Source organism: Malania oleifera, chromosome 4, assembly GCF_029873635.1.
Source record: "Malania oleifera isolate guangnan ecotype guangnan chromosome 4, ASM2987363v1, whole genome shotgun sequence".
Taxonomy (NCBI): Eukaryota; Viridiplantae; Streptophyta; class Magnoliopsida; order Santalales; family Ximeniaceae; genus Malania; species Malania oleifera.
In genome coordinates this window covers 99,551,076-99,568,579 of record NC_080420.1, presented here as the reverse complement: position 1 = coordinate 99,568,579, position 17,504 = coordinate 99,551,076, and the positions used below count along the sequence as shown (strand labels likewise).

Genomic DNA, 17,504 nt, shown 5'->3' with positions numbered 1-17,504 from the left:
CAGTCTACCGAACTTGCCAATTCATTCTCACTCAATCGACCGAACTCCCTCTAAGTCAACACTTTGACCATACGGTTGACGGAGCCAAATTCTTAAGCCAACGCCCTAGTCGATCGAGTTCCCATGTATGAGAACTCAACGCTTCGGTCTACCGAACTACTTAGTTCAAAAGCTCCCGGTAGACTGAACTGCGCTAAAAAGGAAAATTGCCTCTGAAACCTAGTTGACCGGTCGACCGAACTTCTAGTTCATTTCTTACCTAGTCGACTAAACTTACACAACTCGGTCAACCAAACCTGCCTTCGGTCAACCGATGCTCTCGGGTTGCCCCATTATTTTTACCATGGTTAAAATAATAAAACAGGGTTAATTTGGTTAAAATGTTTTAAACAATTATAATAATATCCTACATATCTTAAACAGTCATAATTTGACCAACTTTTAAATATAGGGGCTTATTTGTGTAAATTAGCAAGATATTAGTAAGATCATTAACGAAAAATCCTCTCAAATTTAAAAAGCCTATTTTGCCAAATACTATCCCAAATACTCCTCTACTTCATTCTCTTTGATCATCCAAACCTAGAGAGAGTGTTTAGAATATTAGTACTTCATTCTAAATAGCCCTATACTCTCATTGATATTTGTATTATTTGATTTTTGTTAAGAGTTTGGTTAGGGTTATTCCCACAGATTTAACTTGATAAATCTTGTGCTGGGAAAACTCTTTTGGTTGAGGATCTTTGCATTGTCATTGCAAGATTCCTTAAGTAATTATTTTTGTGTGCAAAATATTTTATAAAACTTGTTTTCAAATAACTCTTGTGCTTGATACAATTTGAGAAAATATTGTTGAGTTCATTTGAATAATATTGTCAGCATCTTTGAAACACTAACCTGATATTGACATTTCATATTCTTTGTTTTCAAATATTAGCTTGCTTGAACACTTTTGTGCTCGACTGAGTATAATCATTATAATGAGTGTAGATTGCACATATACACCACTGAGCTTTACAATTCTTACATGTTTGGCGTGGATTGATTATTACTTCCGCATATTGTAGTACATGTCTGCTTAGTGTGAGAAGCATATTTCCGTATACTCAAAAATTGTATTACATATTTGTTGTATTCTAGACACGGGCATGAAAAGGGAGACTAGCCCTATTGAATAGTCCCAGACTGGCTTAGACCCGATTAGGAAAGTTATGTGCGTCATCCTGGTAAGGCGTGTTGGTTGAGGTCAACCCCTTTAATTGACTTGATTGTAATCGGTGCCGCTCCACCCGTTAAGTGAGCATTAGTGGAATCCTCAGACTTACAAGCTAGAGGCGGGGACGTAGGTATAGTTGACCGAACCCTGATAACATATCGTGTGTGCACTGCTTATTTTTCTGCAATTTATATTTACTGCACATGTATGTTTTATTGTGGATGATTGGGTTTATTATTGCATAGACAGACCCTAGGTTGTGTAATACCGTTGATCTAGTTTAACTTAGGAAGTAATTTTTAAATACACAATTCACCCCCTTATGGGAATACACCAATTCTAACAAATACATAAATTTAAAGAAGTTTAGGGGGGGAAATAGGTTGATTCATTTGGATATTGCTTTATATAGATAGGTGATCTGATATACTAAGTTAGGTTTCAACATGGTCAATATATAGTTGATTGAAAATAGGACTTCTGCTTATAGGAAATTGGATTTAAGAGGTGTCTTATATGCATGTGAATCTTATGTGTATATTACAACAATATAAGATCGAGGACTATATTGATGACTACTATAAGGTTGGTATATATTGAAAGCTTATAAAAGCAGTGTAGGCCCAAAGTTAAGGTTCATAAGGTGCATCCCCAAGCTTGAATAGGTCTAGAATTGGAAGGCCAAAGAATGCTAGGAGAAAATATAAGGAAGGGATGCAGAAGGCCAATCCTAATAAACTATATAAGAGAAATACTAAAATGCATTACACTATTTATGCCCAAGATAAAGGTTTCATGGGGGAAGAATATTTCCCAAAGCGTGGCAATAAATAAACAGAGCTAAGGGGCTTCTTCAATAACTTAACAAAGGCAAATGACATTTGTAGTAACTTAAAAAAACCAAGAATCTTTTCAATCATAAAAACACACATGATTAGCACACCAAGACAAAGGCGTATTTGGAGGCCTAGATTATTAGTGAGTATTATTAGCCTAAGTGGTTACAATGTCCCAAATTGTCATGTTTTGACGATAACAACCAATTAGTGATTCTATGTTAAACTAACCATTGCACATCTAGTTAGCACATGAAAAACATGAAGATATTGGATCAAAGCTCACTCGGTGGAACCTAAGCACAACCAGCTAAAGCAAATATAAAGTCACATATGTATACTGGGATGTGTTTGAGGTATGAATGAATTGTAACTCTTATGGTTATGATTTGAGCAAGTTGAATTAGCAAGAGTTGAACAAAGTACATAAGCATGCTACTATATAGGATATCAACGAACAAAACTTAATGAGCTTTCAAATGCACATCATATAAGATATCTTATAATCAAGTATATCTTCATAAAGACAAGTTTTAAATGAAATTAATAAATATATTCCACGTACACTTGTCCCCGATAGGTTTAAACTAAGATTAAGAACCTACATAGAGAAATAGAACAAACCGTTGACGGTTTGGCCAGGTCTTTGGACGGTTTCAGGCACTTGCTAAATATAGACTCTGCCCAGATGAAATCGTTGACGGATTGCTTCAGGATTCAGACCCCAACAGGCAGAAAACGACTAGTTTTCATTGCATTTAATGCCCAATGGTTATATAACGACTAGTTCGTCCATTTGTCTATAAATATAAGCTACTAGTATTTAATAAACACTTTTAATAGTGATTATACATTTGTTGCGAGCATTTAGTTCATCATTTATTGCTCAAATCTCTCTTGCTTTTTATACTTGCATAAGAATCATTACTAGAGAGATTAGTGTGAGGCTTCGTGTTGTAATCGGCTCATTAAAGGAGCATCACTTGTATAAACCTTATTTTCTTCTTTCCGATTGGTGTAAAAGGGTTCTTGGTGAACCGAAGCAAAGAGGTTCTTGGTGAACCTTGCCGATTGACTATTGGTGAGTGTGTGGGATTGGTTCCCGGATTGTAAAGGATTATCCGTCCTCGAATGAGATTGATTAGTAAATTTTGGAATCCTTGAGTGTGTCTCAAGGCGTTGATGTAGGCAATAAGCCGAACCATGTTAAACTACGATGTCAAGCTTTTCTCTCATATACTTCTCATATTTATTGTGTCGTTTATCTTATTCATTTTGTGATATAATTGTTTGCATTTTTCCAAGTCTTATTATTTTGTAGAAAAGAACAATTATCTGCAAAAGAGTCTATTTACCCTCCTCTAGACATGACTCTAGGGCCAACAAGTATAAATACTTATCTTGTATATATATATGTATTTATTTATTCTTGTGATCTTATTAAACTGGTATATCTAATGCTTGTGTTACAACTTATAATACCCAAACACGAAAGTGAAGGACAAAGATGGTGGTAGTGGAAACAAAGGTACTTGAAATGTGTGAAATGACAATATAAATAAGATAATTAATGTTTTATAATGACCTATCATTTTATTATAGGTGAGAAGGTAAATTAGCCGGGAAACATTGAGCCAAGGAACAAGATGCTATTGTGCAAAAATGGTTGCCTATTGCAATTTTCTTTGTTAGCAATGCCTTGTTTTATTGGTTGATATACTAATTGTTGTTCATAGGTAATTTACTATTGACAATTTTCTTTTGGCAAGGGAATAGTCACACACAAGATGGACCATTTGTGTGAACCACAAAGATTGTGTTTTTCTTTGCTTTAGTGTTTTGCCGAACACAACCTATTTATGACTACTTTATGCATGTGCACATTTTTCTGGGGTGAGGTCATTGAGTGTTTGAATATAGTTGGATGAGAATAATTTGAATAGTAACACTTACAATAACATCTACACATAATCAATCACTTTTATGGAACAATATTTTGACATTTTTTGCATGACTAAAATTGAATAAGGTAATGAACTAGTTGCACTAATTGTTATAAAATCATTTTGTCATTTTTGATATTGTGGTGATTTGAAATGTTCAGCTGTGCTTTAACGAGTTCAAGAATCTATTGAATTGCAAATGTCCAAGAAAGTATTGGATTAGAAAATGTGTTAGAATCAGTTGTTGAGTTTATGATTTGGAATGTGCAAATGAGCTAGTGATGTTAAAAGTTCAAATATTCTTTGATGGGCTCAACAATTTGCCAAATTTTAAATGTTTCATACGGAGTCACGAAGTTTTGGAACCGCAATTCCGAAATCTTCCGAAACTAATGCGTAATTGGTTATATTATTGCGAGTCGAATGCTGCAATTAATTATATATTTTGTTGTTGGAATTAATGTATTCCTGAGAGGGGGATAAATTGAAATTTAAAAACTTATTCCTAGGTTAAACTAGATATCAGAAATATACAACCTAGGGTATGTCTAAAACACATACCAATTGAATCGATAAACTACCGAGCAGATATATAATCAATTAAAGCAATCTCAATATATAAAACATTTAGAACAATAAATATTTACATACAAGAGCATAAGGTAAATTTCGGAAAATAAAACTGACACCAAATATGTTATCAGGGTTCGACCAATACTGCCTACGTCCCCGCCTTAGCTCGTAAGTCTGAGGATTCCACTAATGCTCACTTAACGGGTGGAGCGACACCGGTTACAATCAGGTCAAATTACCAGGGTTGACCTAAACCTTTACACACTCTCCTTATGGGGCGGAGAAGGCCCTAACAACCGATCCTTGCGGGCTCGATTAACACCCTCTCAGGACGCTTGGAATACAATAATGAATATAAAATTTGCGTACAAATAAAGATGCTTCTAATACAAGCAGATTTGTATAGATATGCACAAGCAATAACCAATGCACTTCAATATGATAGGATCTATAAGCTTAGTCTCGAGATAATGCAAATATTGCAATCACAGTGTGAGAGTGTATGTGTAGGGATCTTTGAATCAAAATGATAGTATCATTCACAACGTGCAATATCAAAGATCTTGAAACACACAATAAAATTCTCAAAAATAATTTTCAAAAGTCAAGCACACGAGATGTTTTGAAAACAAGTTTGCCAAAAATATTTTCTTCAAAACACAAGACAAACTCTTGAGTCTTGCAACAAGAATGCAAAGACTCACTAGCTTACGAAAGTTTCCCCACAAATGAATTTATGGATTAAATCTCTAGGGGAAAACTTTTTGGTGGCGGAAAATTTTTTGCTTACTCTCAATAAAATCAACAATCAATCAAGTATATGAGAGTGTAAGCTTGTTGTAACTGTATAGGATATCTCAAGATACTCTCACCAAAGGTATTTTTGCAAAGGAATGAGAAATTGTGGAGTATGTAAGCCAGTATGTGAATAAATAGCTAAAGGAATTTCAGAGAGAATTTTTGTTAATCAAGGCTCTAATTTTATATTAATTTTTCCAAATGAAGGTATATATATAGCAATATAACCGTTTGGACACAAAGGGAATTATTAAAAATGTTTAATCAATTTTTAACCTCAATTACCCTTAATTACACGCGATAAAAATGTGGCAACCCGAGAGTTCCAATCGCTCGGCCCTTAGAGTCGGTTGCCCGAACAGACACAATCAGAAAAGTTCACTTTCTAACTTCAGGTGCCGATGAAGGTTCGGGTGGCTGGGCCAATGCAATTTTCCAAACACTTGAGGTTCGGTCGCTCGATGATCGGTTCGGTTTACCAAACTTCATTCTTCGGTCGCCCGGTATATATTTGAACTTAGAGTTCGGGTGCCCGGGGAAGGTAAAAAGTGACAGTTCATATGTTTGGTTGACCGTAAACAGTGTGTTCGTTTTAAGTTCGATCGCCTAGAATTTGGTCATATGTTGACCTTTTTACCTATTCGGTCGATCAAGGTGTTTTTAACGCGCTGAGTTCAATCGCCCGAAGCCCATTCAAAAATAAGGATAGGTATTGATTTTTGCTTAAATTTCACCCTTACTTGCATAGATATGACTAGTGAGTTTAAGATGATTTTTCATGTGGTGCCTGAAGACTTAAGGTCAGTCTAAGGCTTAGGAAGTATTGGATTAGAAAATGTGTTAGAATCAGTTGTTGAATTTATGATTTGGAATGTGCAAATGAGTTAGTGATTTTAAAAGTTCAAATGTTCTTTGATGGGCTCGACAATTTGTCAAATTTTAAATGTTTCATACGGAGTCATGAAGTTTTGGAACCGCTATTCCGAAATCTTCCGAAACTAATGCGTAATTGGTTATATTATTGCGAGTTGAATGGTGCAATTAACTATATATTTTGTTGTTGGAATTAATGTATTCCTGAGAGGGGGGTAAATTGAAATTTAAAAAATTATTCCTAGGTTAAACCAGATATCAAAAATATATAACCTAGGGTATGTCTAAAACACATATCAATTGAACCGATAAACTACCGAGCAGATATATAATCAATTTAAAGCAATCTCAGTATATAAAACATTTAGAACAATAAATATTAGCATACAGGTGTAGAAGGTAAATTGCGAAAAATAAAACTGACACCAAATATGTTATTGAGGTTCGACCAATACTGCCTACGTCCCCGCCTCAACTCGCAAGTTTGAGGATTCCACTAATACTCACTTAACGGGTGGAGCAGCACCAATTACAACCAGGTCAAATCACTAGTGTTGACCTAAACCTTTACACACTCTCCTTACGGGGCGGAGAAGGCCCTAACAATCGATCCTTGCGGGCTAGATTAACACCCTCTCAAGCCACACTTAGAATACAACAATGAATATAAAATTTGCGTACAAATAAAAATGCTTCTAATACAAGCAGATTTGTACAGATACGCACAAGCAATAACCAATGCACTTCAATATGATAGGATCTATAAGCTCAGTCTCAAGATAATGCAAATATTGCAATCGCAGTGTGAGAGTGTATGTGTAGGGATCTTTGAATCAAAATGATAGTATCATTCACAACATGAAATATCAAAGATCTTGAAACACACAATAAAATTCTCGAAAATGATTTTCAAAAGTCAAGCACACGAGATGTTTTGAAAACAAGTTTGTCAAAATTATTTTCTTCAAAACACAAGACAAACTCTTGAGTCTTGCAACAAGAATGCAAAGACTCACTAGCTTACGAAAGTTTCCTCACAAATGAATTTATGGATTAAATCTCTAAGGGAAAACTTTTTGATGGCGAAAAACTTTTTGCTTACTCTCAATAAAATCAACAATCAATCAAGTATATGAGAGTGTAAGCTTGTTGTAAAAATATAAGGTATCTCAAGATACTCTCACCAAAGGTATTTTTGCAAAGGAATGAGAAATTGTGGAATATGTAAGCCTGTATGTGAATGAGTAGCTAAAGGAATTTCAGAGAGATTTTTTGTTAATCAAGGCTCTAATTTTATATTAATTTTTCCAATATATATATAGCAATATAACCGTTTGGACACAAAGGGAATTATTAAAAATGTATAATCAAATTTTAACCTCAATTACCCTTAATTACACGCGGTAAAAATGGGGCAACCCGAGAGTTCCGATCGCCCGACCCTTCGGGTCGATCGCCCGAACAGACACAATTAGAAAAGTTTACTTTTTGACTTCAAGTGCTGATAAAGGTTCGGGTGGCTGGGCCAATGCGATTTTCCAAACAATTGAGGTTTGGTCGCCCAGTGATCAGTTTGGTCTGCCAAACTTCATTCTTCGGTCGCCCGGTATATATTTGAACTTAGAGTTTGGGTGCCCGGGGAAGGTAAAAAGTGACAGTTCATATGTTTGGTCGACCGTGAATAATGTGTTCATTTTAAGTTCGGTCGTCCAAAATTTGGCTAATTGTTGACTTTTTTACCTATTCAGTCGATCAAGGTGTTTTTAACGCGCTAAGTTCAATCGCCCGAAGCCCATTCAAAAATAAGGATAGGTACTGATTTTTGCTTAAATTTCACCTTTACTTGCATAGATATGACTTGTGAGTTTAAGAGGATTTTTCATGCGGTGCTTGAAGACTTAAGGTCAGTCTAACGTTTAGGCTTTTAAATTAAACCAAAAAATCTAACGTTGGTCGACCGAAATCTGCCCTAAGGTCAACCAATGACCTTTGATTCCCTATGGTCCTATCTGAGCATTAAGATCCTATCATGCATTAGATGCAGTTATTACAGACCATAACATTATTACAGACGTAAGAATAATAAATGCATTTACAAATAAAGAGAACACGTATTATGTTTTACTCTTCATATTTTCATGGAATATGCTAGGAGTATGTACTTGTTTAAGGTTTTTATGACTTTCACTTTACTTTTATATGTGTGATCTGAATGATTAACCTATTCAAAATTCAAATACTTAGGCCCACACATTAGTAACATATAATTTGTTATTATTAAAATCAGGGATTAAACTTAAAAAATCAAATTTTTTTTATGGGTATCTAACTTTTTTAAATATTATATATATATATATTTTATTAATTGTTTACATCTTAAGAAAAGATATTTATTTAGTTATTATAAGCATTTCAATAACTTCTTACTCAACTCTTATGATAAATTTTATTTTTTCTTGCGCATTATGTTTCCTCGGAAATCTCTGAACATTTTTTTTATTGTTCCTGTACCGGCTATTTGCTGAAGATACAGTGTAGGCTGCGACGCTGAAAACCCTAGCTCCAGTCTTCGTCCACCGGCACCGGCACCGGCACAGGCACGGGCACGGGCACGGGCACGGGCACGGGCACCAGCACCACCACCGCAACGGCAGCTACGGCTACGGCAGCTACCGCTACGGCGAAGACTCCCCCTCTCGTTCCTTCAACCAGCAGCGGTGAAGATGAAGGTGGTGGCACTGGTAAGCGGCGGCAAGGACAGCTGCTACGCTATGATGAAATGCATTCAGTACGGCCATGAGGTACCTCGCATCCTCTATACTCCATTTTCTTCCTAGTAAGAGAAATGAAGAAAGTAAAAATAAAATTGTTATTCTTTAATTTCTGAGCAAATGAGAGTCTGCATTATGGAAGTATTGTTAACAAGCTCAGTTGGTCAAACGAAGTCTTATGTCGGAAGTTTTTGTTTTTTTTATTATCTTGTGCTCCCTCAGCCACCAAACTTACAGTTAATTATACGATCAAGATGCAACCCTGCTGCAGGCGGAACTTTTGATGAATGATAAAAATTAAATGATAAAATAAGTTAACTTTTGTTCAACTAAAGTATTTGTCCAGCCTATGTAGACGCCGAAATTTTATTAAAATTTTTAAAAAGTGGTGATAGAACCATTTTAGCGCTTGGAATTTAATTTATTATGATTTGGTATAGGATACTAAGAATTTAAGATACAGGATAATTAGAAGTTTGGGGTTGATTTTTATTATCTCACAGGTTGGATGTGAATTAGATTTGGTGCAATAATTAAATTTGCATGGATCAAATTTTAACCCTTGTGTATAATCTAGATTTCTTGCACTAGTATACACATTAGTGCATGTGAAAATTGTTTTGTGTGATAATCCCTCTAGTGCAAGGAATCAAAGCAGTTTAAGATTAGGGATAAGATGATAGCAATTTAAAGATTGAATTACTTCATTGTTTTATGGGTTGGATGTGGATTAATTGAAGTTTGAGAGGTATTTTTGTTCAGACAAATGCTTTTAACGGTTTGTATATATATGCTGTCCGTGTGTGCATAGAGGAGGGGAATAGAGGATGTATATTTTTGGTGGGAAGCTGTGTGATCATAAACAATACGTATTTTACTTTTATTATTTTTTTAGGGAAAAATTTATGCAAATGGATTCCCCAATATAAGTACAGAGCATTTTGGATTTTCTTTTTCATGGAAATGTTTTCATAGTACTAGTAGTGGTTTATTTTATTTTTTCCAGTTTTACCTTCTCCTACTTGAAAACTGATGTTTATTTATGTGTATGTAGATTGTTGCAGTGGCAAATTTGATGCCATCTGATGACTTCGTGGACGAGCTCAATAGCTACATGTATCAAACCGTAAGTTTCTCTCTCTCTCTCCATATATATATGGGCAAAAAAATCGAGATTATGATTTTTAATGGCAGCTTACTGCGTATAAAACACACATGTAAGGGGCAGGGGGAAGGCCGAAAAGTGATTTTAATGGCAGCTTACTTCATATTAAGCAAGTATGCATGGGGTGGTGGAAGAATCCGAAGAAAACTCTTTGTTGTATGTAATATTTCATGTAGTTTGTATCCCTATGCCCCCTGTTTTTGCGAAACATTGCTTCTGCCGGAGCTGAAGGTCTAGTAATATAAATAAAAGTTGCATGCAGTGATGCCCTAACTGTTGCCATTGCATTTGCAACCAGTTGTTTTCTAAGAGAAAATCTTGAAAATGTTAATCATAATATGCTTTCCTATTATTCATGGTAGTATGTTGGACCAATTTTTTCTTGAAATAATTTGGCTTGTGAAAGAGTGTTGGGGCGCCAAGACTATTTAAAATAGAACTAGATTTAAACTGAAGTTCAATCTATATGTTGGTCAAACTCAAGTTCAATCTATATGTTAGTCAACCCTTATGGTAGTCATTCCCTTCCTTGCCTTCTCCATGCCAGAATACCAGCTAATTCATATATAAAGGTTATTGATCATGGCATTCTGTGGTATGTATAAATTAAATAATAGTGCAGAAATCGGGACCAATATTTTATCTTTGTCCACTGGCATTTTTTGAAAGTAGGTACTATTTATGATATATGAGTTGGGATTGATTTAGTCCTGGAACACAATCCGCACATATAGATCTGGTTTGTAACTTTTTGAAGAAAATTTATTATTGCTTTAATCCATTTTCTTTTAAGAGAATGGTATTGAAAAATTTCGTAAGGTCCTTACCTTGCTTAAAAATTTTAAGAAGATTTTAGGTTTGAAAATAAACTTGGTTAAAAGGGGCTTGGCAAACATCAATATGATTAATAGGGAGTTAGAGGGTTTTAGATCTTTAGTGGGGTGCGATTTGTTGTCTTGGCCCATCTCATATCTTGGCCTTAGGCGTAATCTTTTGTCTGCCATTCTTTGGGAGTCGGTGATTGAGAGTGTAGGGAAGAGACTAGAGGGTGGGAAGAAGGCTTATCTTTCATTGTGAGGTAGGATTACTATGATTTGTGCTTGCCTCTCTAATATTCCCATTCACTACCTTTCTATTTTTTGAAATTCCCTCAAATGTAGTTGGTTGCTTGGGGAAGCTTAGGACATATTTTTTGTGGTTTGGTTATAGGGAGGATAAGAGGGATCATCTTGTTAGTTGGGAGGTGGTCAAGAGACCAAAATTTAGGGGAGGTCTTGGGATTGGTAGTGTGTTTCTAGAAACATCTTCTTAATAGGTAAATGGTTATGTTGATTCCCTTTAGAGTCTAATCCCTTATGGCAATAAAGAGTAAGTATGGTATTCATAGGGGGTGGACATACTAGGGGGTGTAGCATCGTTTCTGATGTGAGCACCTAGAAATTTAGGGATAGGGTTTGTTTTTGGGTGAATATTTTTGTGGCGAGGCTTTATTAATCTTTATTGCCTTGTTTGTATGGAATATCTTTCACTCATAATGCATTGGTTCTAGATTTCTATTCATTTGATAAGGATATTGTGTTTCGGGACTTCCACTTTTTTAGGAGTTTCAATATTGAGAGAGATGAACTTGCTTGTTGGGCGTTTTGAATTCTTTCAATCCTACAAGATTACAGGAGGGGGATATACTAGAATTTGGATTGGGGACTCTTAGGGGTCTTTTTCTTTAAAGTCCTTTTTTTGTCCATCTTACTATGTGACTATGTCTCTTAAGCCTAGTCCTTTCTATTTGGATAAAGTTATGTGTAAGGCTAAAGTCCCTTTTAAGATTGCTTTCATTTGGATTGTGGTTCTCAACGAGGTTAATACAAATGACTTGCTTTAGATAGGAGGCCTTGCAAAGCTCTCAGGCCAGATGTTCCATGATGTGTTGTGAGGAGAATGAGACTAAGGGATTGTTTGGAACCACTTATGCAGAAGTGCTTTTAAGAAAAAAGTGTTGAATTTTGTGTTGATAATAAGTGGTGAACTGAAAAAGTGTTGAAAGTTATAAGTGGTGTTTGGTTGTGTTTAAAATAAGTGGTATTTAGATACATACTTTTATTATAGGTTACTATGTGATTCTTTTTAGACATATTTTAAATTACAAATATTAATATTTTCAATTAACAATTCATTAATAATTATTTTAATTGTGTATAATTAAAATTTAAATATTCTTTCTTAAAAAATAATATAAGATTATTATTTTTAATTAATAATAATCTTGTTATTAATGCATATTTAAAGCGTATTACTATCATATTAAATTATGATAAAAATAATATTATTAATTAAATTTAAAATTTTAATTTATGTAATGTCAATTTAAATTAATTAATAGTTTTTGTTCAATCTAGTATTGAATTATAATAAACTATTATGCAATTTTAAATATATTTAAAATATTAATATTTTTCTAGTTAAAAATTTAAATGATAATTATATTGATTTTATAATTAAAATTTCACTATTTTCTATTATTTAAAATAATATAATATTATTTATTAATTAACAATAATCTTGTATTAATGTATATTTATAACATATGATTATCACATCAATTAATGTTAAAAATAGTATTAATAATTAAATTTTTTAGTTTAGTTAATTTTAATTTTAATTTATAGGTTGTTTTGTTTATTCATTCCAGAATTTAATTATTTTTTATTAATAATTAAAAAGTTATAATACACAATAAAATAATATATGATTAATTTTTAATTAATAATTTAATTATTGATTATGTTATCTATTATTTTTAATTAACATTTAAATATTTTCATTGAGTGAAATAGTAGAATACTATCTTTTTAACTATATCTTGTTCTTAATTTATATTTATAACATATGATTATCATATTGATTTATGTTAAAATAATATTATTGATTAAATTAGTATATTTAATTTTTAATATTAATTTAAATTAATGGATGGTTTTTCTTCTTCATCCTAGAATTTAATTGTGCTTTATTAATAATTCATATATTATAATGCACAATAAAATAATATATGATTATCTTTTAATGCATTTTTTAAATTATGCTAAATTTTATTGTATTTACAAAATTGATGCCGCCTATGAACAAGCCAGAAAGTTATCTTCGATTGCTTCTCAAAATTCACTTATATAGTTCTAAAAAAAGTGGCTATAGAAAAACACTTTTTGTAACAAGTGTTTGCTGTAATACAAGCCAAACGACACTTTTTAAAAAGTGCTTATTTTAAGTGATAAGCGTTTAAACACTTTTTTTTAAGTGCTCCCAAACAAGGGCTAATTGTGTTTTATTTTTGCATTGTGGGGTGGTGATATTTTTGTGGAACAATCTTTTTTCCTGTTTGGATGTTGGTGAGGTTTGGATGGCACCACGAACTGCTCATGTGTTCATAGTGCTGCATTTTTGGGGTTTTAGAAGGGTTGGGAAACAAAGGTTGGATTTGCGCTGTTTTTGCTATTTTGGATGGAGACTTGGGCTTGAAATGAACGCCAGAATTTTAAGAGAACAGAAGACTCCCCTGAGTTTGATTGGAAGAAAGCTATATTTTCAATTCCTTTTGGGCTACTTTTGGGGTTTTTGAGGGCCTTATGCTGTCAGATATCCATAGGGATTGGAAGGCAGCATGTCATAACCATACGCTTTAAGCCATGGTAATTTAAATTACTTTCATAAATTTGCATGGTGGTTGTTTTGCTTTTGTATTTGAATGAGTCAATGCTAACCATGTTGTGCCTTGATTAAGTTATGTTAATTGGTATTGGGAGTTTCATTCAATTTACTAATTGTAGGAGAGGTTTATCTAAAAGGAAATTAAGAAAGGCTATGTTAATTCCACTTTTATAATCCTCATCCCTAAGAAGAAGATAGCTAGAAGAGTTGAGGACTTTAGACTGGTTAGCCTTGTCATAGGCCTTTATAAAATCTTGTCTAAAGTCCTTGCTAATAGATTGAGAGTTGTCTTAGGGGGAATTATCACCTTGACTCAATAATAGATGTGGTGTTCATGGCTAACAAGGTGGTAGAGGATGTGAAGAGGAGGGGAAGAAAGGTTATTCCTTTTATAGTCGACTTTAGGAAAGCCTATGATAGGATCGATTGGGGCTTTTTAGATTAGGTGATGTGTAGGTAAGGTTTTGGGGATCTGTGGAGAAGGTGGATTAAAGGTTGTCTCACCTCGTCCCATATGTCTGTCATTGTCAAAGGTCAACCAAGAGATTCATTTAAAGGCTTTAGGGGTCTTAGATAAGGGGATCCTTTATCCCCTTTTTTGTTCACCTTAGGTGTTGATGCCCTTAGTAGGTTGTTTTTTCAAGCTTAGGCTAGGTGAGTGATTAGAGGCCTGTGTGTGAGGAGGGAGGAAGTGGAGGTTTCGCACCTCCAATTGCTGATGATACCCTGCTATTCGTTAAGGACAGTCTAGCAAAGTTCAGGAGAGCTATTTTGTTCCTCAAAATCTTTGAGAAGATCTCGAGCCTTAAGATCAACTTGTCTAAGAGTGGTTTAACTGGTATTAATATGGATGAGAGGACTTTTCAGAACATCAAATTGAGTGTGCGTTTTGATTCCATTTCGTGGCCCCTAACTATCTTGGCCTCCTTCTTGGAGGTAACCCTTACTTTGAAACCTTTTGGGAACTTGTCCTTGATAGGTGGCTAGGAGATTGGGGAGATGGAAGATGATTTATTTTTCCTTTAGGGGTTGTCCTACTCTCATTAGTGCTTCTCTATTGAACATGTCAATTTATTATCTCTCTTTGATTAGAATCCCCACTAGAGTGGCCAAATCCTTAGAGAGGTTGATGCGTGGTTTCCTTTGGTCAGGTTTTGGGGAAGGTAGGCGTGGCCATTTTGTTAGCTAGGACTTGCCGACTTGGTTAGCAAACCCAAGTTTGAGGAGGATTTGGGCATTGGGAATGTGGTATCCAAGAACATCTCTCATATAGGTAAATGGCTTTGGAGATTTCCTTAGGAAACTGAGTTCCTTTGGCATAAGGTTATAAAGTGTAAGTATGGGATCAAATGGAATGGGTGGGAGACAGGGAGCAGTAGCATCCTATGTCATGCATGTCCTTGGAAATTTGTCTCTCAGGTAGCCAGTCAGTTCTTTCCTCTCATTTGATTCAAGGTGGGCATTGGCAATAAAGTCCGCTTCTGGGAAGATGTGTGGATGGGGGAGATTTCATTGGAATTGAAGGTTCATTGTCTTTTAAAGCTCTCTTCTCTTCATAATGCTCCTTTTAGTTCCTTTATTTCTTCTAAGGGGTTTTTTTTTTCTTGAATTCCCAGTTCTTCAAGAATCTCAATGAAAGAGTGGTTGATGGGTCACTACCCTATTTCCATGTTGGACCAACCCATTCCCTTTTTTAGAGAGGATGAGAGAGTGTGAGAGGGGGATTCTTTAGGTATATTTACTTCTGTATCTTTTCTTTCCTACATACTGAAAACCCATACCCCTAATCCTTTTCCTTGGTACTACTATTTGGAGAGGTGCCGGGGAAGATTTTGGATTTTGTCTCTATTGTGATTCTGGAAAGGATTAACGCACATGATCTTCGGAGTAGACGACCTTATACGGCTCTCAATCTTGATATGTGCTTCATGTGTTGTGAAAATAGTGAATCGCATGCCTATCTCTTTGTGCATTGCAAGGTACCATCGCAACTTTGGAACGGCCTTGTCTCTCTGGCTGGGGAAGAGTGGGTGGCTCCATGAGAGGTGAGAGACTTGCTTCAGGTTAACTTCAGTGGCTTTGGAAAGAACATGAATTGCCGCACTCTATGATGTGTCACCGTTTTTCCTATCCTTTGGACCTTGTGGATAGAAAGAAACACTAGGATTTTCATAAGTCGATCAACCTCCTCATGACTTTGTGGGATGGAGTGACTTTCCTTGCCTCTTTGTGGGTGTACTCCTCGGGTTTCTTTGGGGGTCTTCCGCTGTCTGACCTCGTTAGAGACTGGAAGGCAGCGCTTTTGTAATGGCTTTTTGTTTATGTTGTATTTTTCTGTTCATATATTGGTTCTTTGTTTGTTGTTATGGTCTTTTTTAATAGCTTTTCTAGCTGGTTGGAGAGGAATCTTTGTCCTTTATATTATGTACTTTTTTCCAGTTTTAATAAATTATCTTCTTCTATATATTAAAAAAAAACATTAATAACATTGGGGTTGGGGGAGAAATAGGAAAGAAAAACTAAGCAGGGGCATGCTAAACCAGTTGTGGCACCTGGCAGCAGTGCAGACCAGCACCAAGCACCCTGGCAGCAGCTGGCAGCATTGCACCCCAACAGCAGAGACCTAGAAAACACAAGTGGCAGCACTGCAAGGCCCTTGTTGCTACCATGTGCTGCTGTCCTGGCCATGTTTCCAGCCTACAAGGGGACACTTGACAGGCAGCTGGCAGCAAGTAGCTGCTGTCCAGACCCATTTCCAGCCGTGCAGAGCTGTAACAACACAAGATATCATTAACTCTGCTGTAAACCCTAGTTTCAGAGGGAGAGAAAGGAAGGAAGAAGGAGAAAACTCTGCAGAAAATCGGGGAAATTAGGAGAAAATATAGAAAATTCAGAGGAAACTTAAAGTAAATTTGGAGAAGCTGAAAATCAAGGTAGGTGTTCTTAATTTTCATTTGTTCATATAGGGAATTTTGGGAATTCAAGGGAGATAAATCCTAATGAGGAAGATTTACGCTTGTTATTTCTAATTACTTGATATGGCTGCATGGATGTTCCCTTTTATTATCATAGCTGTAAATTTTGTTTAGTTGGGAAATTTTCATGTGATAGATATTCATCTTGTAAGGATGATGGTTTTACCTGCCATGGCATAGCTTGTGTGTGCATATATTAAATTGCTATTATGTGAAATAGCTGGCACCATGTGTTGTTTGTGGTTGTGATATTGTGAAATTTGAGAAAGTAGGAATGTGTCTTCCTCGGGTGAAAGGCCCTAAACCTCTAGAGGGTATTTCTGCGTTAAGTGGTGGTTGGCCAACCTGGAAATTGGCACTTGTTTAATATAAAATTGCACTTGTTGAGACATCACTACTATGTTGAAATAATGTTGAAATGTATGCTATTTGAATGTTTTGTGATGGTAAGTGTACATGAAGAGATTGCTTAGACTAAAGAGTGTGTTCATGCATATTGCTTAGAATAAAGAGTGCGTTCCTGCATGGTATGGTTATGTATGCATGTAAGAAATCACAGCATCAAGCAGTGAAATTCTTATTTGATTAAGGGGGAATTGAGAATGTCCACTAAGCTTGTGTCTGCTGACCCTACTCCTTTAACAATTTT

The 17,504-nt window shown here is 35.1% G+C and overlaps 1 protein-coding gene across 1 annotated transcript in view; it reads left to right on the top strand.

Annotated features, from left to right (window-relative positions):
* The first annotated feature begins 8,675 nt into the window (after nt 1-8,675).
* Nucleotides 8,676-17,504, top strand: part of LOC131153546 (diphthine--ammonia ligase) — a 46,569-nt gene continuing 37,740 nt past the window's right edge. The window contains exons 1-2 of the mRNA XM_058105917.1: nt 8,676-9,040; nt 10,065-10,136. Of these exons, the coding sequence (XP_057961900.1) occupies nt 8,963-9,040; nt 10,065-10,136 (150 nt within the window). The 5' untranslated portion in view covers nt 8,676-8,962. The remainder of the gene's footprint in view (nt 9,041-10,064; nt 10,137-17,504) is intronic.